The sequence below is a fragment of the Haliotis rufescens genome, unplaced genomic scaffold (genome assembly GCF_023055435.1).
Source record: "Haliotis rufescens isolate VD_foot unplaced genomic scaffold, xgHalRufe1.0.p SCAF_6, whole genome shotgun sequence".
Classification (NCBI taxonomy): Eukaryota; Metazoa; Mollusca; class Gastropoda; order Lepetellida; family Haliotidae; genus Haliotis; species Haliotis rufescens.
In genome coordinates, this window is record NW_025964334.1 from 12,012,247 (window position 1) to 12,038,370 (window position 26,124).

At 40.3% G+C, this 26,124-nt stretch overlaps 1 protein-coding gene across 5 annotated transcripts in view; it reads right to left on the reverse strand.

Annotated features, from left to right (window-relative positions):
• Nucleotides 1-3,484: 3,484 nt before the first annotated feature.
• LOC124135498 (myosin light chain kinase, smooth muscle-like) overlaps nt 3,485-26,124 on the reverse strand; it is a 104,307-nt gene continuing 81,667 nt past the window's right edge. For 3 of the 5 annotated variants that reach the window (XM_046500897.2, XM_046500896.2, XM_048385821.1), the window contains 9 exons: nt 16,299-16,363; nt 14,606-14,696; nt 12,082-12,285; nt 11,307-11,448; nt 8,170-8,369; nt 7,439-7,591; nt 6,271-6,316; nt 5,602-5,758; nt 3,485-4,953 (listed from right to left, as the gene is read on the reverse strand). In XM_046500897.2, the coding sequence (XP_046356853.1) occupies nt 5,618-5,758; nt 6,271-6,316; nt 7,439-7,591; nt 8,170-8,369; nt 11,307-11,448; nt 12,082-12,285; nt 14,606-14,696; nt 16,299-16,363 (1,042 nt within the window). In that variant the 3' untranslated portion in view covers nt 3,485-4,953; nt 5,602-5,617. Of the gene's footprint in view, nt 4,954-5,601; nt 5,759-6,270; nt 6,317-7,438; nt 7,592-8,169; nt 8,370-11,306; nt 11,449-12,081; nt 12,286-14,605; nt 14,697-16,298; nt 16,364-20,374; nt 20,509-23,343; nt 23,537-26,124 lie in introns of those variants that run through there. The other 2 variants (XM_046500893.2, XM_046500894.2) reach the window with 2 other exon arrangements.

A 26,124-nucleotide genomic window follows, 5' to 3' on the forward strand; every position in this document is an offset into this window, starting at 1 on the left:
CATGATTTTAAATCATTTTATCAACCATTCAAGTTGATCTGCTGTGTGTATTTTCTGAACGAGTATTTACTGTTTCAGAAATGAAAATGTTTGCTTGACGGAAAAACAAAGTGTCACTCTCGCCTCAAGCTTGTTAATTCACAGCTTGGGTAGTGTCAGTAGTGTCACGCGGCTTTGATTTCGTTAATCCAGCTTTGATTAGCACTTTTTAAAGTAACCAGGAAGTGACATGTTTTTACTCATGTCAACTCGCGATGTTTTATTTCCCAATTAAGATTACAATTATTATTGGATTAAAAGATAAATGCATGTTGGTTAAGAAATAGGTATAAATTGAACTGTTCTTTTACCGCACTTACACTAGAATCAATCCTAAATCCACAAAATAAATTAGAAAAATTCAAACCCTTAGGCATATACCTAATTTAAACAGGACTGATTAGTTGCATTTAAACCCCAAATAAAATATTAAAACCAAAACTACCTAATCTAACAACAACCCAACACACACAGCTCCCTTAGTTCGTCCTCCACCCACTCTTGGCATTCATTCCAAATCTCAAAATTTCAAAATTACTATATAAGCAACCCCTAAAGCCCCCCTCCTGGGTTGCACAAACTCACTTTTCCGCTTTTCACATTAAATGGCCTGGCCGGGCCCGTGTGCGACATACGCTTGCAGTCTTGTTCTTTTAAAACTGTTAATGTGGCAAATGCCACCTTCGAGATGGGACAAGGTTCGAGACAGCTTTATGTATTTTTTTATCTCGAATTCGAGATAAGCAGGCACATTGATTATGTATTTACAGAGAAAGACGGTCGGGACCGATAAATAGGTTCGAGATATCGGCACATTCGAGATGACGGAGTTCGAGATAACGAGGTTCGACTGTTGTTCATTGATAAATAAAAATGTCTCCTCGTCTAACTGTCAACCTGTTAACTCTGAAAAGAATAATTAAAACTGGATTTGATGTAAACAGCGAACGTCGGAAGTTACCAACTCGTTGTGAGGGTCCGTTGGGGGTTCAGTGGCCCAGACGTCAGCGGCCACGCCTTTCGATGTGCAGGGATGTCTAGAGAGGGACACACGCAACAATCTTGTTCTGATCTTTGATTGGTCAGCTCAAAACACTGGTTTCACCAAAGTGGAAAAGTCTTCGGCAACCCATGCTTGCCGTAAAATGCGACTATGCTTGTCGTAAGAGGCGACAAACGGGATCGGGTGGTCAGGCTCGCTGACTTGGTTGATGCAGGACAGCGATCCAAATTGGGTGGATCGATGCTCATGATATCAATCACTGGATTGTCTGGTCAAGACTCGATTATTTACAAACCGCAGTCATATAGCTGGCATATTGCTGAGTGCGGCGTAAAACAACAAACCAAACCAAACCAACCAAAGTGGTAAAACTCGCTGAACTGTGTTACTTTGGGCTTCTCCCTCAAATTAAGCTGCCACACATTTACACCACTATAAACTGCCCAAAGCGGCGTTTAACATTGATAAGAAAATCCGCAGTTGACTGTATATGGACGAAGGATTACGTTAAATAGGGAGGTAAACAATATGAACCCACTGTATATTGAATACAGTATACTTCTGGCATAAAAGGCTGTATATAATCTAGTGAAGTTGTTTTGTTGTTTTTTTGTTTTACGCCGCACTCAGCAATGTTCCAGCTATATGACGGCGGCCTGTATATAATCGAGTCTGGACCAGACAACCCATGATTGACATCATGAAGATCGGTCTACACAATACGCATCAACCAAGTCAGCGAACCTGATCACCCCATCCCGTTAGCCTCTGAACTTAAGACGAGAATCGGTTGCTGAAGATCAATCTAACCCAGATCTTCACGGGTAGGTGTCATAACTGATCCATTTTTATGAATTGTCACCGCTATTTTACCTTTGACGCCCAATGGTACCTGGGAACAATTCTGACAGTAGTACTTATACAGTACTGGTTTAATGCTAGGCGATCACACTGACCCTGAAACAAATATATTCAATACAGTCCATGCAAGTCTGCAATGCGTGTAACAGTTGCTGAAGTGTCTGGGGTCACGGACCTTCCATCGAGGTCATCCCACAAATGATCTATGGGGCCAAGATCTGACGGTGTGAAGGCCGTGGAAGGACTATATTGTTTTCAATCTGTAGGTACAGTGGCACGAACAGTATGTGGCCTGGCATTATTTTGCTGGAACGTTTCCCTCTGACGGCCAAAAGTGGGAACAATGGAATGTCGTAAAACAACATCCCTGCAGCGAAAGCTGCTAAATTCCCCCGTACGCGTACAAGGTTCGATCTCTGTCCGTAGGGTATGCAGCCCCCTACACCATGACACTACGTCCACCAAATCGGTCAATGGTTGACGCAATTTTGGGCAAAAATATTCATTTGAGCGTCTGTGGACACGCCGTCTTCCCTGACGACGTTGAAGAAGAAACAAACGCGTTGCCAGAGCTGTATTCCAGATTCGAACGTGTTTGCACCATTGAACCCGTCCACGTCGATGTAGTCTCAGACATGGACCCAAATAGAGTCCGCCGGCTTGGGAGTCCAAACTCTCGCAATCGTTTGTACCGACAGTGATGATGCGAGGTCCGCCATTTCGGGGCCGTCTTGCGTGGAATTGTATTGCTGATATCTACACTAACGTTGGTTTGTTTTGTTTGTTTGTTTAACGCTGCACCCTGGACCACACAACCCAGTGATTAATATCATGACGATCGATCCACGCAATTGGGATCGATGGCATGCATCAACCAAGTCAGCGAGCCTGACCACCCGATCCCGTTAGTCGCCTCTTTCGACAAGCATAGCCGCCTTTTACAGCACGCATGGGTTGCAGAAGACTTATTTTACCCCTGATCTTCACGGGTATCTAAACTAACGACATGAAATGTAGACTAACACTGAGTATATGAAAACATTTCTTTAAAATAATTGTATTTCTTTTCAAAAGAACCTTTCCTCTTCTGCCGGAATCAAAGATATTACACTTGGTTTAGTTCGATCTAGATTAGCCTAGGCTTTTAGTAGAAAAAGTATATTATATACGCCATATAATCCAAGACGGGGTGACATCACAAACATATTTCTTTTTATATTTAAAGAACTTCATTTCCCCGTGCTTTTCTCTATCATGTGTGGGATAATAACCCAGATCTTTTCTTTTAAACTATAATAATGAGCGAGTGAGTTTGGTTAACGCAGCTTTGAAATTATTACAGTTATATCAATGCGTGTCAGCTTGATGTGGAAGCAAAGCCTGAAGGGGTGTAGGCTTTGACGTTTACGATTTGGGTGAAACACACGAACACATGTTTGCGCTGAAAACCCCAGAAACATGACCACAGTTTCCTCGTACGCCCAAGGGACGCAACCCTGCAAAGCACATAGCGGCACCTTAGTACGACTGGGCCACCCGGCACTGCAAATATCCATATGACGAATATAATAGCAAAACAAATATGTTTTTTATACATTTATTGATATTTCAAAATTTTGTACAAAAGACGTAAGCATTTCCAGTCACGACTCAAAAAGAGAAAGTCTGAAAATTAAGGCATTATATTTCAAACGCGACCATTTGAGATTCGGGAAAGTCTATTGTATGAAAAAAGGGTGCTATTCCTTTATGAATGATGCAACCTCATAGCCCCATTTATTGCAAATATACATCGTACCTCCCTAATCACAATGGACTCGTCTGTTTATAAGTCTACAAGCTAGCACCAGTATTTTTACAAGAGAAAGGTCGAACTGTAGTCGTGTGGACGGAAGGCTACGCTACTGCGCATGCGCATCTGGAAACATGGCTGAATATGAACCCGTATAGACTACACACCAGTGATCGAACATGGCCGAATCGTTTTTAATTTAACATTTGTCATACATACCGCCAAAACTTAAAACTCGCTTATATTTCTCATGATATTATGATGATCATTGTATAATTCCCTTCCATAAATGTTATAAGGTATATAAAATGTGTACGCTCGGTCTTATGGAATGATACTTTTGTTTTTTGGCTATGAAATAGACATGTTTCTGAGAATCTCCAGATAACAGGTGCGTCATGTCGATTTCAAGATACGTCGCCACAGTAGCGCTATGACTACCTGATTGATGAAATCGACTCAATAAATAACAACATCTCGAAAGCTAGATACATACGATGCAATGAAATGGGTTCTAAGGAGAGGGTATTGAAATATGTACAACCACTCGAAACGTCAGATCATGTGATGTTACTTCACAAAAGGCGAAATCGATGGTATAGGTAGACTCCAGACTCTAATCGGATCAACACACATGACGAAGGTATTGCAATGGGATCCCTATTCACAGACGGCTCAATGAAATGCACATTGACATGCTGTCAGTCTGGACCGGGCGTGAATTTTTTGCACGCGAAAAACCTTTCACATCATTCTCCACCAAGCCTCTCTATCGTTGATACCAATTCACGTTATCTGTGACGTCACGTCATGTGCGTGCAAGTATCTACGGGTCACACTGTTTAAAGGTACCGCACACAAGTTTATAATAATCACAACTGCTGTCGATAACTGCTTCCACAGTTGACCGATTTGGTCCACAATATAGTCAGGTGGTATTGCATGCACAAGTTGCCATGGTAACGAGGCATTGATGTAATATTATCCATGTTCGTTGGCACACAAATGACACGCAATGAAGATGTCTGCTGTTAGAGTTCCTGCAACTGGCAATATGCTCTGCGCTTTAATAGCACCAGTGTTCTAAATGTCAGAGTCCAAGACTGACGCTGCCCTCTCGATGATGATATTGGGTTGGAACCGCCCCAGATCGGTGGGGCTTAACTGTTTATCACCATCAGAGGAAAGATGGGAAGGACCTCTTATCCAATCAGATCTCATCATTGAGCATATGCGTGGCAGGTTCTGATAGGTCAATCTGAAAAAAACCGAGTCACGTGCTTTACAAGATGAACAAACTTCATTTTATAATACCTTGTTTCCAATTTACTAAATTACAAACACTCCGATACAACGCTTCATCGCTTACATGTACATAATTTCCTGCATCTTGTGCTTCTTTACGTCATAGAGAGAACTTGAATTCGCCTCTTAAAGGTAGTCATCGACCGTTCATTCATAGCGCGACTCGGTTGATGCACGTCATCGTATCCCAATTGTGTGGATCGATACTTATGATGTCAATCACTGGATTGTCCAGACTCGATCACTTACAGACCGCCGTCATATAGCTGCAATATTGCTGAGTGCGGCGTTAAACAACAAACAAACAAACTTACAAAGTATGCGTTTCATTTTCCGAGATTCCGATAGGCTGCCGCGGAATCAAAATTGATTACAGATCGATAACGGCAGGAATGACTTCTGATCCGAACTACTTTCTCCAGGAATCCTTGAGACCTCGCGTCAGTGCACGCATTGCAACATTTAAAACGATATGTCGTAAACTCCCATGTCTCGGACTGTCATTAAATTTAAAGAGCTCTTCAAGGAGAATATTTATTGACGTGAGTGCGGCGTTAAACAACAAACAATGAAACAATGAATAGTATTAATGATTATTCACCTAGTGATACACGTGACTACGTAAGTGTCACGCCCATCCTCCTGAGAGCCAACATGGCGTTTATTGCCTTCTGCCACTTCCGCCTGTACACGAACTTGCGCAAACGCTTCGTCGAAAGAGATCTCTCCGGAATATGACTTTCTCGCTTTACTGATCTCTGTGGAAGAAAAGAAACCGCATAAAAAACATATTTTTGAAAATGATAATGAAATCCGTAGTGTCATAATAATTGTAGAGATGAACTGAATATATGTTTATCATCCAGGGTACAATACCTGGTGATTATCCTGGCAGAAAAGAGATTTAGTTGCCTGGAAAACCGAGGATGAATCTAGGAAGATTGTTCAATGTAAATTGACACACATTGAGTGAGTGAGTGAGTGAGTTTGGTTTAACGCCTCTTTTAACAGTATTCCAGTTATATCACGGCGTGTCAGCTTAATGCTCATGATGTCAATCACTGGATTGTCTAGTACAGACTGGATTACTTGCAGACCGCTGTCATATAGCTGGAATATTGCTGAGTGCGGCGTTAAACAACAAACAAACAAACAAAATATTGTTCTATCCCGTTAATGCCGCGCGCCAGGCAGGGTAACAACAAGTACCACCTTTTGTGCAACACAAAGTGTTTGTGAACTGAAGTTTGTCATGTGTAAGAACACTTACCCTTAGCCACTGGTGCTCAAGACATTCTGCTGCCGACATTCGTTTTCTGAAGCAAACAAGAAACATATTAAATAGTTACATGACAAGTAGTCAGCCTTGTTATGAACATGAACACTACTTCAGTGGTGGAGTGAGTGAGTTTGGCCTTACGGCGCCTCAACAGTATTCCAGTTATATCACGGCGTGTCAGCCTCATGTGGGAGGAAAGCCCGAAGTGATGCCGAAATGAGGAAGGCCATATAGGTTTACTACTTTGGTGAAATCCACGGGTATGGTGCAGAGATACCACAATCAGGACGAATGAAGGATTCGAACCCACTCTGCACAATGAGTTCCGTGCCTTCAGAGGTAGAGTGAGTGAGTTGGGTTTAACGCCGCTTTTAACAGTATTCCAGTTATATCACGGCGTGTCAGTTTAATGTGAGAGGAAAGCCCGAAGTGATGCAGGTGTCAGACGTTTACCACTTCGGTGAAACCCACGAGCACGGGTATGGTGCTGACAAACCTAGAAACATAATCGGGGCGAACCGGGATTCGAACCGACAATCATTTGTTTGTGGCGTGCCCAAGGGACGCAACTCTGCACAGCGAATCGCGGCGCCTTAGACGACTGGGCCACCCGTGCGCCCTTCAGAGGTAGAAATGAACTTGGTGACAACACAAGAGTTAAACGGAAGTCCTACTATATCCCTCGGGATACGCTTAACGTTAGATAACCTGACACGGCTTTCGGCCTTGTGTGGATTTCCATCTCTGTACTCTAATCGTGTTATCAAATGACCGATGGGGTATCCATAGGGTATATGATTGTAGCCACGGTGACCTGTTTAACCGCAACTTCCTCAATTAATCACTGTTATCAGATTTTACGGGATACATACAAATAGCGGACACATTATTGGGAGTGGAGGATTTATAACGTGGCTGACCTATCCCACGCTTGACTTTGATAATGTCGTTTTGCGTCGTCGTCAGCAATGTGACAACTTGTTAGACAAACCAGTGGATGAGAGCATGAGCATGAGTACCATGACAAACAGTAATCCATGTCGCACAGGATATATTTGCCTCAGAATATCAGCTTGACCCTAACAAGGAGATGCATTACGCATTCGAGGAAATTATAACCAATAACTGATATTCATTGTCAGCTATTAATTGTTTTTACCTTCGATCTTTAATAAGAAGTTTCGATATGAAGTCTTTTGCCTCTTTGGATATACTGTCGAACTCTTCAGCATTGAAGTCCCATTGAGCGGTGGTGACGTTGACTAGCGTCTCGGCCTCGGTGTCACCCATAAAGGGAGATAACCCCGATAACCTAAAATGAATAAAAATGCGATAAAACAATGCATTCGAATCACATCAAGTGGCAATTACACACACTCTGTATAAAAGACACGCTCACAGATTGCCAAGTTACACAACAGAGCCAATATACATTGTTTTCCACCGTAGTTGATATTCCAGCCACGTTGCAGACTAGGAAATACTCGAGTCTGGGAAAAACAAATTAGTGGTGGACATCATGAGCACCGACCCATGTTCGACGGAAAAAGGTTTGTTTGTTTATTTGTTTGTTATTTAACGCCACACTCAGCAATATTCCAGCTATAGAACGGCGGTCTGTAAATAATCGGAACCAGACAATCCAGTGATTGACACCATGACCATCGATCCACAAAATTGTGATACGATGCAATGTATAAACCAAGCCTGCGAGCTTGACCACCTGATCCCTTTAGCCGTCTCTTACGACAAGCATAGTCGCCTTTTACGGCAAGCATGGGTTGCTGAAGACCTATTCTACCCCTGATTTTCACGAGTGAAGGACAAAGGTAGAAATGATGTGATTGGGATAGGCCAAAGTTACAACGACGTCGACTACAGCATACTTACAAGACATAACATATGACTCCAATGCTCCACATATCTGTTGCATAGTTGATAGGGTCGAAATTTACAACTTCCGGCGCGACGAACTCTGGTGTTCCAAACAACACCCGGAGATCTTCCTTGGGACAGAACTTCCGGGCCAGACCAAAGTCAATGATTTTGATTCTGTTTCCCTCTCGCGTCAGACAAAGGATATTCTCGGGCTGAAACAAAGAAAACCTTCGTCAGGGCTGAAGCCTTTTTCTGATATTCTTGATAAATAATTCTCTTTAACTACTCTTAATGTCTCTATTGTATGATGTTGTTTGACGCTACTGTCCTAATACAACAGATATTTCATAGAATCCTATAAGTAATCGAGGCCGGATCGAGCCGTTGATGGCATGAACATTAACGGAGGTCATGTCCCGATGGCAGACAATTAGTCAGATTACACACAGTCACCCCATTGGTTGTAAAATTACAGAATATTTAAAAAGGTATGATGTGTGTCTTTAAAAAAATGTTTCAACCTGCAACAAATTCAATACCATTCAACGCATTCTCTAATCATTTGGGGGCTTTAAATCTTGAAACTCGACAGACTCGCGAAACAGTTAAACCATATGAGAATGCCGTTATACAACCGAGCCAATAGACCCAAAAGATAATGTCGAAGGTGTACGCGGGTTATTTACACATCTCAAAAAGGAATCACAACATACATTAAACCCAGTGTGCAAACGATAACGCCAAATTCTACGAAAGCGTCTTCACGCTATCAAAATGTCAAAGGGAGACGTCCTTGATATGGGGCTGCCTTCTTGTCATAAAACATATACACTGAGCACTACAATGAATCAGCGATGATCTTCCAACAAACAAATCGTTGTCTGCAGCATCCTGAAGGTTATGCGAAGCATGTTTACTCGGACCACCCGATCACATATTCACATTTATGCCTGGAGCCCGGTGACTATGAAATGATGTTCTGATGAGCGGAGAATGCCAATACTTCATGGAAAACATCCAATCCTTCGTGGAATACATCTGACGATGTTTTCGTAGCATTGACGTGGTATTCCACGGGCATTCTACATGGGGCCGCGCGTTGCATCTGGGGTGGGGAGTCACGCGCGATCGTAATGTGTTCTACAGAATCACGAATTACTGACCGTCTGACATTTGGATTCCAACATGTGGAGCCAGCGACTCACATGGTGCTCTCCAAGGACCAAACTTGGAAACAGGCAACTCTGGACATATCTTATGATTTCTTATGCTTATGGAAATATTTTTGTCGATTTTATTTAGCTACTGATAATTGATAAACACTATGTATACAGTTATTTATTTGATCAAATCGCATAATATCATTTTCAAGATTTTCTCAAATTTTGATACGGCATTCCATATCAAGCATACGCTTTGAAATGTCCTGTGTATAAATATCATATCCTTGATAACTTCAACAAAGGATATTTCATCGTCATTTTATATTTTGATAGAAATTATTTGATCCTCAAATTTTATTAAGATAGAAATTAAAAGATTTTTTGTTTGGTGCAAATATGCATATTGAACGAGATCATACTGTTTGAACTTTAATAATTTCATGTTAAAATTATTGATAATCTATTATTAACTTTGAAAGGATTATCAGCTATTTCGTGTTACCTCCCTTTCAGTTCACTGCGTAAGAATTATTGTTTTTATAGGTAAAAAGCCGTAAAACGAACATTAAATTTATTAAATAAGTGTTCTACTGTATAACATGTAAATTTGAATCATAACGCTTCGATTAAAAATTGTGTATACAGAGCACAACAGCTGCTATGTACGTCAATGCCTTGCAGAGGTGGGCGTCATGTTGGTAGGCAGCATCCTCCTCCACAACATCAACATTAAAAACAGGTGTATGATCCAGCATCTTCATCAACAGCCAATCATAACCGAGAAACAATAACCTTGGAGGTCATGACCTCGTAGGCACATCCCTAGTAACGCCGTTCACGTATGACGTCATTGCCTAGCAACGCGTATGTGCCTGTAGGTAGACGAGCGTTGATAACAGGTTTAAACATGTGAGGGTGATATTTATGACAGGGAAAATACTAAACGTTTAACATTATGCTCGTCGGGCCCACAGGAAACCTCGCGCACCGGTCTAAAGATTTCCATTTGTGATAATGGCGTTTCGGGAACGTATATATATTGCGGCAAGTCTCGGTTTAAAGTGATAGCCTCACACAAAGTAAAACTAAACGTTGCGAAGCAACATATTTCCCAGGACGTCCTACACAGTAGCGCAACTATAACTTTGCACAAAAACCAAATGCTTAAACTTTGAAGTGGTTAAACAAATCGAATTAAAAAAAAAAAAATAAGTACTATAGTATGTTCTTTGAGTCCTTTGTTAAACTTACATGATCTTACATTACACAGGCGGTCGGGTAGCCTAGTGGTTAAAGCGTTCGCTCGTCACGCCAAAGACCCGGGTTCGATTCCCGACATGGGTACAATGTGTGAAGCCCATTTCTGGTGTCCCCCGCCGTGAAATTGCTGACATATTGCTAAAAGCGGCATAAAACCTTACTCAGTCAGTCAGTCAGTCACTTACATTACACGCCTACCCGTGTCAAATTGTCCTTGATGAGTGTTCGATGTTGTGTTTTTTACGATATCTGGGTTTGATCACAATGATCAAACTGCTCTACATTTACAATGTGTTATATCAAGGACGTGGTAGGGATATGTGTTATACATCTCTGTTTTAGATATATTAAACGGGCCTGCTTGTGTCTGGTCTGTGTTTTATAAGTGTAATAAGGGCTTAAGAAAACAAATACTGTATCATATTTGCTTACATTTTACTTTCCCCGAGCTTCGCCCAGCCATACTACACCCATGCGTTAGTGGTGATAGAAATATGTCCCTGCTTGCGATAAGAAGATATCCAAAGAGGGGAAAATTACGTCATAGCTCATCTCCGCTAACGTAAACATATAGTGTGTTACATAACGAGGCTCTAAGATAAATACCTGTCCTAAATCTTCCGTAGAGGAAGATATGGCGGTGTCAGGTCGTATTTTAACTTTGATAGTTTTCCTATCTTTTCCTTGGCATTATCGCGTTGCCTTGACAACAGGTATTGCCCCTACCTTCATGTCTAGATGTAGTATGTTCTTTGAATGCATGAAGCCGACCCCTTCGCAGATCTGTCGGAGAAACATGACACAGGCCTTCTCCGTCAAGATGAAGTCGTCGTTGATGACGCGCTCAAACAATTCGCCGCCGTTGATGCTGTGGGGAGAAAAATAATGTGAGCGAATGAGTGAGTGAGTGAGTGAGTGAGTTTAGTGCCGCTTTGAACAGTATTTCAGTTATATCACGGCGTATAAGCTTCAAGTGGTGGAAACCCGAATCGATCCGTATCTTAAACGTTGACCATTATTTACGTAAACGTCCGAATGTAGGTGATAATATAATAATAGTGTCGTGAAAATATCATTTGATTTCAATATTTTTAAACGTGAACACTAGGATGTACACCATGTAAATACGAGGAGCGGAGTTATGTTTATACCACCATAAACGCAAAAACACGTATTGGAGTCAATTCTTAATAATAATAATAATAATAATAATAATAATAATAAATAAGCTGACAACAATAACACACTGATTATTTACACATTAAGACACACGAAAGTGTTAACAATATGAATCAGTGGCATTGTTCAGCGTGATAATGCAGCACAAGCCACACCCATTCTAGTATCCGCCAATAGGAAACAGTAGTCCGCCAGCGGGCGTGGCTTAAAAACAGGTTTATGGAGATATAAACGCAACGCAATTTGATTGGTTAGCCAATCAAATGTCAAGGAATCACTTGCAATTTATTTACATGGAGTTGTCTTTGTCATCAATACTTACAGTTCTAGAACGAGACAGAAGGAGGTCTTGTTCTCAAACGCAGCATACAGCTGGAGTAGGCGGGGATGTTGCAGGGACTTCATAATGTCCACCTCGTTGGCGATGTCCTTCCTGTCGGAGGCGCAGGTGATGTCGATGAACTTAGCGGCTAACATTCGACCTGAACGTTTCTCACGGCATTTCTTCACCTCGCCGAACTTGCCCCTGTAATAAATGTACAGTTTCGCCCTTAGTCCTTGTCACAATAAATAATATTTTTCCCAGACTAACATTTAGTCTCGGAAATGAATTTAAGATGTATAAAATCCGTATAATATATAATAGAAAGGCGACCAGAGAATGTCCTGAAACTGGACCTCACTTTTGAGTGAGTGAGTGAGTGTGGTTTTACGCCCCTTTTAGCAATATTCCAGCAATATCACGGCGGGGGACACCAGAAATAGGATTCCCACATTGTACCCATGTCGGGAATCGAACCCGGGTCTTCGGGGTGACGAGCGAACGCTTTCACCACTAGACTACCCCACCGCCCCCTTGCTTCTGAATCTCCTCAGATAATGTTCGGATATTTTGGGGTCCGAATGAAAGAATATAGGAAGCCATTGTTTCAGTTTAGAAAAACTGCTTTGCATCAGCTTATCTGTTGAGATATGTCTTGATTGTTTGACTTTGTAATAAATTGACACTACATCATTCATATCTTTTACACTGTGTAGGGGCGGTCGGGTAGCCTAGTGGTTAAAGCGTTCGCTCGTCACGCCGAAGACCCGGGTTCGATTCCCGACATGGGTACAATGTGTGAAGCCCATTTCTGGTGTCCCCCGCCGTGATATTGCTGGAATATTGCTAAAAGCGGCTTAAAACCATACTCACTCACTCACTCACTACACTGTGTAAATTCTTTAAAAAACTATTTAATTATTCATTCGTCATTTGACTTACATGTTCGCATTAATTGTTTACTTCCACATAAATAGCACAAGGATGGATCAGAGACAAAGGTATGGTTATTCATAAAAGTACCCCAAATAAACTATTCATTTCCGAAGCTTTTCACATTGCCGAAATTAGTTACACTTCACATCCCTACATTCACATTCCTTTCAAAGATATCTTTCAGTGGCGACTATTTTCAACTCAATCTAAACAGCTGGCAGTTAAAAGAAGTGCCAATTTGTTTACAGATGTCAAAAAGTTAGATCCAAGGCTCCAAGAGCCCTTCAAATGGTCCAAAGATGTATCTGATAACTATCACGCCAGTAATTTGTTCACAACGCAAGATGGCAGCATACGCGTCACTTCCGGTCACAAGACCATGTGGTGAATGATCTCAGTGTTTCGACGGGACAGCCCTGGCGCCATGTTTTCTTTTTCTAGCCATTCTGATTGCTTATCATACATTCTGAAATTTTCAACTTCACCGTTGACCTGTCTTCTGATATGAGAAGCCAAGGATGAATGCCCCGTGTGTTTTAATCAAGCGGCATGTATAAGATGCTGGAAAACACGACTCCAATGGGTAAATCTCGACCAGACAATCAGTCTGGCAAGTCGCCTTGTTCAAATTGAAAATTGCAGGTCAAAACCTCAAACACAGCATGGTATTATGATCCGCGATTAGTATCTTCTGAAAACATATAACTCCCGAATGGTAAAAAGCGTTTGTCCCATTAGACACCCATATCTCTGTTGTTATAGCAACCACAAACGTTTATTTAATGTACGCAATTTAATGTTCTTGTGAACCTTCTTTCGCGTACAGAATGAATGTTGCATCATACAGCAATACCTAGATAATCGCTACGTGCTACGGCCAAGTACGGTTTATTTGACCCTAGTGAACGAATGGTTTGATTGTTGTTGTTTAACACCGCACTCAGCAATATTCCAGCTATATGACGGAGATCTGTAAAAAAATCGAATCTGGGCCAGACAACCTAGTGATTGATATCATGAGCATCGATCAAAACAATTGGGATACGATGACATGCACAAACTAAGTCAGCAAGCCTGACCACCTGATCCCGTTAGTCGCCTTATACGGCAAGAAAGGTCGCCTCTTACGACACTCGGATGTTCATGGGTGAACGAATGGTGTAAGTCCCGGACAAGTGACCAACATCATTCAAAGGCGAGGGCTAAAAATCCGTATTTCCTCGTAACTTGTAGGTTCTTCTTTGTATCACATAATGTAATTACGTGAAAGAACGCATGAAATACGCACGAAAACGCATGAAATATGAATCCGACGGGGAAATTCACTGTCTATTGTTTAGATGACGGAATTCAATCAACGTGTGACGTCATGAACAATGGATGACGTCATAGGTATTCATAGGTTCTCAGCAATGAAGCAATGTGACGTCCTATCACTTCGACTGAATACTAGGCTATGCGAAAATCACAAAAAATACAGATGGGCAGATATCGGAAAGATACTAAACCTGATTATTCTACCCATGGCCGATATTTAATGGGTAATATTCGTTGATATTTAACAGGGTGTTATATAAGTTGTACTTACTTTCCTAACAGCATGTCGATGTGATATTCATCAGTAACCCATTTGTCTTTCCTGATCTGAACTTCTTTCACCTCAAACGGAAATTCGTCACCTGAAAAGAAAAAACCGCATTTTTTGTCCATATTCCAGATGCATAAGCAGCCAACAGCACTAATGTCCGCGATATCGAAACACCTGCTATCAAAAAGTCAGGATTTCAACTTGATTAATCAGGGGAGATGCATCGCTACTTTCCGTCTGCTTCATTAAAAAAAATCACCTTTATTCATTACTGCTGTTTGTTTGCAAAACCTTCTCATTAACACATTCCACTTTCATAAGCATACGAAGCCGACATTCCAAGTCACGTTTTAAGCTTCAAAGTCGGATTCTAAGCTTCAAAGTGTTATAAGTTTGTGAATCAACGATGTGACGCATCCCTTGTGTGCTTAGGCATGAGGTCAGCCGAGTGAAATCAAACAGCATTGTCTTAAAGTAAACTTTTTGTCCTTCTATTAATGATAAAACCAGAGACCATGTAATCTATTATATGGTCTCTGATAAAACTTAAACCACTTCGTGAGAGATTGCGATGCTAATACGGGGGGTTAACTTTGATTAGAACCCTTCATCTAATTTCATGAGATGATCAAAAATATTGCGTTGAAGATGATCTTGTTTGTTTGGCAAATCCCACTGAAAGTTCATGGTCATTGTCAGCTGAAAGAACGGTCGATGGCTACAAGCGTTTATCTTGACAGTTGCAGCTTAGTAAATACCACAACTTTCTTGTATTTGCTTGGCTATTTGAACAACAATTAACAACAATTAACAACAATTCAACCGGCTCTTCTCAGGTATTATCCGGGGCTTTCATTGCTGTCGTATTTGGTTGGGAGAGAAATGCAATTAGTTCTTGTCGAGAACAAGTACTGTCTGTTTACACTCTCAACATTTGACCATAGGCTTAAGAAAGCTCAAATGATCTTTAAACAAGCCTTGACCCATCTGGTTTCGGGAATAAACAACAACGCTGATGACGTGGAACACACATATCACATCAGATAATGGCAGCCTGTCCATATAAGCAGGCATCTTGCGCTGTGACGTCACAACTCTCGCAGATTCTCACAAACATCAGAGTTTCGCTATTTGGAATTTCAAATGATGGTCGATTATAGGCTTGGGTTGACAGTGTGGGGCGAAAGCAGAGTAAATAATGACCCTCTCCGACTCATTGTATACATTTGGAAGATTTGTGAAGGTCGATCAGTGGCGCCGAGACCAATTAACAAACGAGATAAATTCTGACTGTTTCTCCTTCAGTTTAGCATGTAAATATCTTACTGATTGACATGACCAACGAGGAGCACGTCTGGACTGGTGCCGATTTTATAGCGCTAGCTCACTGAGATACCATGCCGCAAGCTAAACATGAATACCCCACTCAGACACAGTATACTGATTCAGAGCCGACCGGTCCTTGTTTTAGCCCCTTAATGCCGAGCACCAGGCAGGGTAATAAAAACTACAATATTTTAAAGTCTTTTGATCGAACCCCGGACCTTCCGCTCTAAGGGTGGACGTTCTACCACTAGATCACGGAGGCGGTCCCTCTTGAAATGTAAGCAGAGAAACGCCTATCTGATTCGTTTTTTATATTTCATCATATTGCTTTTTGCATCACCATTAACCCATTTTTATATTAACATACCTCCTGTAGGTTCACTCTCATCCACGTGGACTTTAGTCACTCTTCCCCGGTTCTCCATAGCGCACCTGAAATTGGAAAAAAACATCATATACATGTGAACATTCCCATTGTGATAGTTTTACTCAGTTTGACAATTTTATGCAATTCAATGCCCGTTTTCATGTACAATATTTGAATTCAGACAGGCATTAATGAATAAGGCATCAAATAACATACCGATTTTCGACATAATTCACAATGTATTAACATTTTAAAGTTAAGTTTTATTGTCTATATTTTGATAACTTACATATATTAAACTTATCTGTGTGCTTATAGTGTTATTGATGTTTTGTTCTTCATTACTAGCAATTAAACGGTGATTAATTTTAAAACAATTCGATTTAACTGATAGTAATCAAAACTAAATGAACCAATAGTAAGTAAACGTTTTTCTCTATTTAAGATTTGGCATATATGTTTTTAACATCTACACATCGTCGACGTCATGTCAAATTCGTTCAATGACGTCATATTGGTAACTGCTGTCTGAAATCATGGACGTGGCATCAGCAATATTTTAGACTCAGTTTCAAGACCCTTATTCCAAATCAGCTGATGGTTGCGGTTTCCTATGAATTAAATCTCTAGTTGTTAATTCCAAGCAAAGGCCATGAAAAAATGTCATTTGAATACAGTAACACCTTAAACTATCCTCTCCTTTGACAACGCAACCATGTGTCTGGAGTCCCGTGTGTGACTCCAATGTGCACAGTCGCTAATCAGAGGCTTCCAACCACATTCCAATTTCCCTTCGATGTGTAGTAGATTATCGCCCGTGTGTTAAGTACTGGCGGTAAACTCCGTGACAGGTGGACGTGATTTCGCGAGATTTGCACTCGAGTGATGTCTCCATATGAATCGCAGTGTACCAGGATCGGAAGTCCAGAACCGTTCGCCGGGACTCGGCCGGGCTCATTCACAATTTGCTTTGTGGTTTGTTGTGGGAGCGAAACAAGGGTATTTTAAGTGTTTCAACCTCGGCGGTCATTCATAAATCCCTCGGTGGTCAAACACGTCGTGACCTAATCCTGGACCCTGTGTCCGGTCTCTAAATAACGCTGACCCTGCACTAGGACACACTGACCCTTACTTCCTTTGTCAACAGGGCAAGTTTCAAAGGTCGTTTATTTTCATCTACAGCTCCTTCGGTGCAATTTTGTGCAATTGTAGAATAATCAAACAGACTTTTTCTTGAAAAAATACCAACGGAGTAACACTCTTTCACGATTCTTAAACAGTGATGTCAATACCCCGTCTATCGTGGAAGAAAATCACATTTATAGTATATCACGTTTATGGGCTCAATTGTGTGGAATAGCATGATAGATCTTACCGACTAAGCTCATTCCGAGTGGGTTCTTACAAAATAAGATAGTTTTTATCCCAATGTAAATCCTCGGGCACGATTCGAGCCATCTCAAAGTGCTCAAACTGTTTATCCAATCGATAATGAACTTTACCCAGTCATGTGAAGGTGTTAAGAAACATGTGCACACATCTCCACTTTAGAAACCGCGAGGACAAAAAGTCCCCCTAAATCATGTGCATGGGAAAAGTCAATACAAACATATACCACTTCTTGCCATGCGTTAATCAAGTTACATAAGGACACGCATCGGGTCTACGGGTGTCTAGCCGAGTACAGACAGATGTACACTGCAATACAAGAAACATGACTGCTTTCACCTAATTGAAATCAATTTGTTAGTCATACACCATGGCGTGTTTTGAAAGAAAATATTAGTATAACAAACATTTGACCACGAGTGATCAGAGGTCGAAAGGCGTATATAAAATACGTAAAGAATGCTGATATTTATTTATTGTGACTGTTTCGTTTATTTGAAAGCTTCATATATATTTTCATTCTGTTGACGGACGATTTGGATAGCAAGACGGGGTCGAAACAGGACCAAAAGTTTGGAATTCCTTGATGACGGCATTCCAGATAAGCTGACATGCGAGGCTGCCTGTTGCTCCCGTCCGTTGGTTCTTCGCGGACCTTGATAGATAAACCACATGTTTTACTTATCAAGACTGTTGGTTTGAAGGGAAGGGGGTTATAGGGGATGGGGGTGAGCAGAGGGGTGAGAATGGGGGTTATAGGGGATGGGGGTGAGCAGGGGGTGAGGGTGGGGGTTATAGGGGAACTGGGGTGAGCAGAGGGTCAGGATGGGGGTTATAGGGGAAGTGGGGTGAACAGAGGGGTAAGGGTGGGGGTTATAGGGGAAGGGGGTGAGCAGAGGGGTGAGGGTGGGGGTTATAGGGGAAGGGGGTGAGCAGAGGGGTGAGGGTGGGGGTTATAGGGGAAGGGTGACATTTGTTAAAGTAGTTATAATTTTGGTCATCATTGTTAATATTAATACCATGAACATTAAAATTATCATGATAATTCTTTTGGTAAGTATCGTCATAATTACCATAAAAAACATCAATGACCAGCAGTATTGTCATCATTATAAGTGTCATAGCAGCCATAACTTATAAAGGTACATCGCGTTGAGGTCAAGAGACCGAACCTCTTTCAACAATTAATTTAATCTTTTATTTCGGGGAACAAAAAAGAAAAAACCCATCAACTAATCCCTACGAGAACTATCAAACGACATTTTTGCCAGTCTCAAACACTCTCATTAAAGATTCAACCGAGCTTCAACCGTCCTCCGCGTTCAGTGTTTGAATTTGGGGGACTCTTGTCTGTTTACCTGTAATCAAGGTGAAATGTACAACAGGTATGACACACGCTGAATCAACGCTGACATAGAACATTGGTTTGCTATGTCAATATAAACCGACGTCCTGGTTGTCAGAGCTACACAGTAACACGGTGAGGTGTTTCATACTTCGGATTAACAGTCTGAGCATGGAGTGCAGACATGAATACAAAACCACTGAGGCGATGATAATGGCCTTTTCTTCGTTAACTAATTTGAACAGAGTAATCAGATGCGTCCATGGAGACAGGGATATAATTGAAACCTAACATTCAGTTATTATTTCTTTAGGACAGCGTCTCGAGCGTCTTCTACGTTGTAGAAGTAACACAAAAAAATCAAGGTTTACATGTAAATATCAAAAGAAAATATTAAAACGTCGGAGTGCGTTGAGGTGTGTTGATGACACACACACACACACACACACACACACACACACACACACACACACACTCAATATAATGAGGTTACGTAATCATGTCCTTGTCTTTCTTACTCTCGCAGTCCAATGAGGACCTCTGTTGACCTTGGTCATACAGCTTTAATGGAAACGGTGAGACATACGTTTGGTTTTCTTTCCTATTCGTAAATTCTGCAGATCGAAACAAAGTATTCAAATAACACGCTTTTTTAAGGTTGGTCTTAACGTTCAACATTATTTTCTCCTTTGGAGTTATATATTCTGAAAAATACCATTAATAAACTAATTACAAAGGGATATAAAGGTCTTTGTTGTATTATTTGAATCTTTATATCCGACTATGTTTATAGATATATCTATCGATGTGGATTTAGATATATCAGAAATACTAGTATACAAATCCGTTTCAATGATAGCTCATCAGATATTTTTAGTAAATATATATATAAGAGGGAGTGAGTGAGTATGGTTTTACGCCCATTTTAACGATATTCCAGCAAACACACAAGAAATGGGCTTTTCCCATATACCCATGTGCGGAATCGAACTCAGGCCTTCGGATACCCCACTGTCGCTCTCTCTCTATATATAAGAACGACATAGCTAACAACTGATATTAGTAAGAAACAAAGGTATTACTTATTAAGAATATTGATATGAGGAATAACAGCGAGTTAACTAAAACCAGACCCAAACTTATTTCATTGAAATTATGGAACGTTAACTACTGACCCTAACAGATTTTCACTTGCCTCGGACAAACAGAGAAGGGGTCATGTCCAATCCTCTGACAATATAGATACTTGAATACATATATTATGATACATAAACTACATGAATATCATAAAGTAAGTATACCCGTATGAACCATATACAAAATACAAAGTACACAGCTATACCTTAAAGTTTCTGGTAAATCATCCATTGCCCTGTTGACGGGCCCACGGTATATTCACACATACGCCAGTATACAACTGTGCCTTATACAGTATGTGGCTAACACGGAGACGTGCTTACTGCTTCTCTATAAGCACAAACAGAAGTTATGCGCACACTAAGGTACTTATACATTTCCGTACCTGATCAATATAACCGTAACATGACGTGACTTGTTCATCAACGTACAGACACAATTAATTAGGAGTTAACCCCTTGTGGCTTAGATCGCATTATGACTAACCAAGTCTTTTTTACGTTTGATACGTCAAATAAATGTAACGAATGTTTCACGTCATCTTTATATAAAGACTTTTAGATTGTTTGATATCAAACAGTTTATTCAATGTTGATGGATGGGGTGATCGATTTGATTGGTTTGGGGTTAATCCAAGTATTCATTCTTTAGATACGCTTCAGTGAGTTCGGTTTGAGCTAAAGTGATTCTGTGAAACTTTAACTCGTTCCACGTGTTTTAGAAACATGAAACACGAGCTAAATCGATATTGAAGCATGAATATTTTACTGTCTTCGCTGGTGCATGGAGTAAAGTCGATGGAATTTGCATGGGTTTTTTTCCACAGGATCAGTTCAATCCATGAGAACACAACCTGGGTTGACGAGGTACGTGTGTCTACAGCTAGGTATTGAACAACTAAAGAACCGTGTCGACTACCTAGATTCGTGTATACGGCTCATTTAACATCCATTCCACGCCATTTTACATTTTATGACGGGATTAAGGAATAATCTGCTAAAAATTATCGAGATCACTGACTGGAGCGGGACACACTTTTAATAAGAATGCATATTTCGAATAGTCGGAAGCAAATAATGGTGTGTTTTTTCAAATATGTGTTGCTGTTTTATGTTTGGAGGTTAAAGTCAGACACTGACACCGGCTTGCGACCCCTTACCTCCTTTTTTCAGACAACTTAAATGTTAACTGCGTACTCGGCAAGGTCTCTTCGTTGCTTGGGTATTATGTGCACACACGCACATGCACAGAACCTACCACAATAAACTGTCTATTTCATTTTGAAGACGCTAACTAATATATTCCACTTTGAAAATGCACTGCCTTATAAATTGAACACAAATGATTTACCGAATGAGACGGGTATAGTCACAGATATGTTGGGTGTGTTACCCATTTCATTGAATGCACAGATCAGAAACACTTCGACTATAATAGAAACCATTGAGGCAGCGTAGCATAAAGCCTCTCTATTACCGTCACAGGCCGTGATGCTTATGGGAACGGGCTGTTTGTTGAATGCTAGCCGATCCATGTAAGAATACTTTTTTAAGATAAACAGTTAAGGATTGACAGCATAACACCGCTGTCTGTTGAAGCGTGTTTACGAAGATATTCCTTTCAACGTCCGAAGTTAATATACCTTTATAGAAGGCTCAGCGAGCACATCAACGCATATCCGTGGTCGCTGAAGTACGTAATCGCAATGTGTTCTTTTCACCATTCGACCAGACAGATAACATCTTCGCTACATACATGACTACGTTCGACGGGCTGCGCATCGTGCATACAAATGCTGTTGTACATTTCTTTCTTATCCGATTTGAAGTAAGCCTCATAATGGATTTGATAATGTATGACTCATCGCACATCCTCTTTATAATACGTGTAACATTCCTCCCATGTAATGGCTGGCCATTATACAGGGAGTGATACAGCCGGGGTATAAATACCGTAATTAACGACTTTCTGTATGATCCACTACCGTGTTCGATATGAGTGATCTGTCGCTAATTACGATGTCAATTGCTGTCGTATTGCAAAACACATCGTAACATTTACCCACTGGCCCAACCTCAAACGATCTTAGCTGCGAGAGTCGTAAATCCTCCGCGTCATCGTCGACTAACGAAACTCGACGACTACGATCGTTTTGTGTGGCGTTTTTTGACAATTTACAATAAAATTAAAACTGTTCAAAATGACATACATTTTAATTGTGTATTTCAATAATAATATATGCTTAAACGTTCATGTTATATATATACTTAGTACAAACTTTGCAGCATCCTCATCAGCGGTTTGATGTTGCACTTACACTGACTAAACGGCCTTTTAAGTTTAACTGTCTCTGCTAATGAAGGGGTTAAATTCAGACACATATTCTCAAATTCCTGTCGTAATCTGTCGAAAAGGCGTAAAGCTTAGTGCTTTGCCTTCATTTGACCTTTAAAGGTGAGTGACAGAACGTGATGTGAACGCAGATTTGTAGATGACTTGATGTGAAATGTACATCAATGGTAAACTGCATCAGATCGGTTGATGGGTATGATTGACATGTACAAGTATTTGTAACTGACCGAGTGTGATATAGTATCGTTATAAACACACAGTGTATACATGTAATAGACTAAGTGTTAACCGTGTTTAATGAACCCAAAGTAGACACATGGATAACAACTTCTTTATTTACTGTAAAGGCGACGTTTCGGTACCGATCCTTAGACCGTTGTCAAGCAAAAAGAACTTGTTATTCATAAACTGTGTCTACTTTGCCATCCGTCAACTTCTAAGTGATGGTTATCAAACAATTTAATAAAAACCCGTACAACGAACTTTAGATATGCATTTATACCAATAATTATCATGTTAACTTAATTTTGCATGTAATACTTAAGTACTTAATGATGATTTTCACCATACCCTGTATCACAAAATAATACTATAAATACCACGTATCCGTGATTGTGCATAGCTAAAATTGATACATCGTGTATCATTATGAAGATAACTCATTATAAGACTTAACTGATAGAAATATTGAAAAAAAATATTAACTTTTTCCAAAAGGTCATTATCAACAAACATCAGCCAAACCATTACGAAAGTAAATATTGTGATTTTTTTTCAAAATGTTCATTTTAGGTGTGTTATTCGATAAGAAAAAACACTTACTTCAGCTTGTAGAAACAAATATCCGTAAAGTCATTTTCGGCTTCAAGATTTTTATCACAAACGTCTGGCTGAGCGTAATGTCCCATTGTTTTCTGCTCTCTGTTTGACGAGTTTCGCTATTGTACATCCCTTTCTCGCCGCCTGCTATCTGGTGGTTTCTATGTGCCGCGCCTTCGTGTAAATGACAGCTTCTCAACGTGCAGTGGTGAAAACAGCCTGACGTAAGCCTCTGCTATGCGGAATGTGTGTGAGGAATTCTGATTGGCCGAGTCGTATGACCCGCAGCCAATCAACATCGAGATAACATTGCCGTGTCGGTTAAAGTTGAGGCTTATTTGTTTGGTGGTTCAGTGAGTCTTGGAGATATTTATTTGTAATCTTTCGTTGATCTATGTCAACATTTCAAGTAGGGCTGAGCTTGAACAGATCTTAATTTCAACAGCTTCTTAACAGTGTTATCTCTAATGGCATTAGCTCAAAATAGATACATGCATTTTGAACCAAAACGGTTATATATGCATTTTTAACCAAAACGATTATGCTAAATCAAAGTAAAATGGGTCTAAATTGTTCAAAGTTCATTGAATAATATTTAATAATAATAATACTGTTAAATACCCCTATATATTTTTTTTCAAAGCTTGAGAATCGGGTTTGTTCAGGTTGAGTGCAGTAATTGCTGAATTTGTTGTACAGGATCCTAGATCTCCGTGGAAAACAGGCACCAATATAATAAACCCATGTATGAATGGGGGACAGTTTATACAGTATTCGGGATAAACATATTCCATATATGGAAAGCGAACGTACCCGGAATGTATTGACTGCAGATATAGCCGTCACTATGAGCCACTAGGTCAGAGATTTCAATCAACAGGAAGTGCTCCACCTAATTGATTCTGATTTATTGAATGTTCAAATACCCGACACATATTTCACAGGCGGGTAAGGAATTTAAAGAACGCGTCGTAGTGTGGACGTGGCGATAAAAATGTCAAACACGTATCTATTCAAAGCTGAAATTGACAATTACCTACTCTCTGAGGCAGGTAATTGAAGGTAAGAAAGAACAGATTTGGCTCAAATGTATGTCAGATTCAGGGCAAGTAGCGACAGACAGACCCATGGTGTGCTGTTATGTACGCGATTGTTAATGTCATATATATGTCGTGGGAATGAATCTAACGTTATAAAGGGAGCATTAACATTGAAACCTGCTGGTGTGTATTTCAGCAGGTATGAAATTGACAACTGGCGTTGACGGGGCGTCATGGTACTGGGCCACGCAGCGTGTAAATCAAACAGCACGAGACATCATTGTTAATTTCACGTGATATCAGTAAGAATTACGACATGGGGTACATTTAAACGAAAACAGAAATATATTGGCCAACCGCAAGCTGTTATTTCATCAGCCCAAATAAAAATTCAATCATGTATGTAACATGGCTTCATATTATAGTATCAATATGATTAAAAACATTTAAGCCTTTTTATGATGTCAACAACTATGTTTTAAGGATTAAACACTGCAAAAACGATAATTCATTATCTTAAATAACCATATCATAAATACTCTCTTGTCTTTTACTTTAATCTACTCATAATAATCCCCCAAATACAGATTCATATCAAATAAGTGCATATCATACTTAATAATAAATAGGTAATATTCAACAATAAGAAAAAAAAGTTAGTTAAAACGCATGTTCGTGTTGGAGAAAAAGACATTAATTAATTCCCACTGTAAATCTAAGCGACAAAACTCTTTCCATATTCATAAGAAATGTGTGCTGAAAGCAGAGTCCATTGTACGATTCCCACCGGAGACAAACACATGCAAAGGCCAGTAAATTGTTCACATGAAAAAACCACGAGAACATATGGTACAAGTCAAAATAGGGAATTGCATCGAACACCATTTTGGTCAATGATGCGTTCAATTTGGAATTGTCTTCTACATGTCTACAACAACATTTCGTTAAAAACCTGGGTTTTTTTTAGAAAAGACATTAATGTATTTTCGCTGTAAACCGTGCACCTGTGCAAATGAGTCCCATTACAATATTTACAGCTCACGATTCCAATCATAGAAACTCATTTCCCCGTCTCCACTCAACATTCTCACACATGTGAAATGTACGTCTATGATTATGTTATGTCATTATATCTACATTTTGAAGCGGCGTCGAGGCAACTGCGTTCTCCGCCCACTCCGTCCTACATCGGCTACTACGAACGCCTCCTTACGACATGTACAAAGTATTTCATAGAGGAGAAAATCTATTTTCTGCATACTTAAGGATGTTATAGAATTGCGCGCGATATTTTCTACTGCTTGCAGGTAAGATCAATTAAACCACCCCACCTGAGTTTTCTTACAATACAGGTATGCGGACAGTGACTCATCCGTGTCTTGTGTCAATATAGAAGTTGGTTGTGTGAGAGAAACTATTCGATTTTCTAAACACCACCGCCCTGTCCCATATCGACCCACGTAAAAAGCATAAGTAGGTCTACATCACAGAATTATATACAGTATATATAATGTCTCAGGTAAATAAACGGTATTGATAAATTCCCTTCTAGTTGAATAATATTTTATTGACGCATTAACTAATCTAGAATTAAGACTAAATAATTACGACATAAACATGCGAAATCTCTCCTAAAAGTCCCTTGTACGAGTCCCACCATATCAGACCGCCTCCGAGGTCTAATGGTAGAGCGTCCGCCCGGAGAGCGGGAGGTCCGGGGTTCGATCCCCAGCCGCGTACTTGT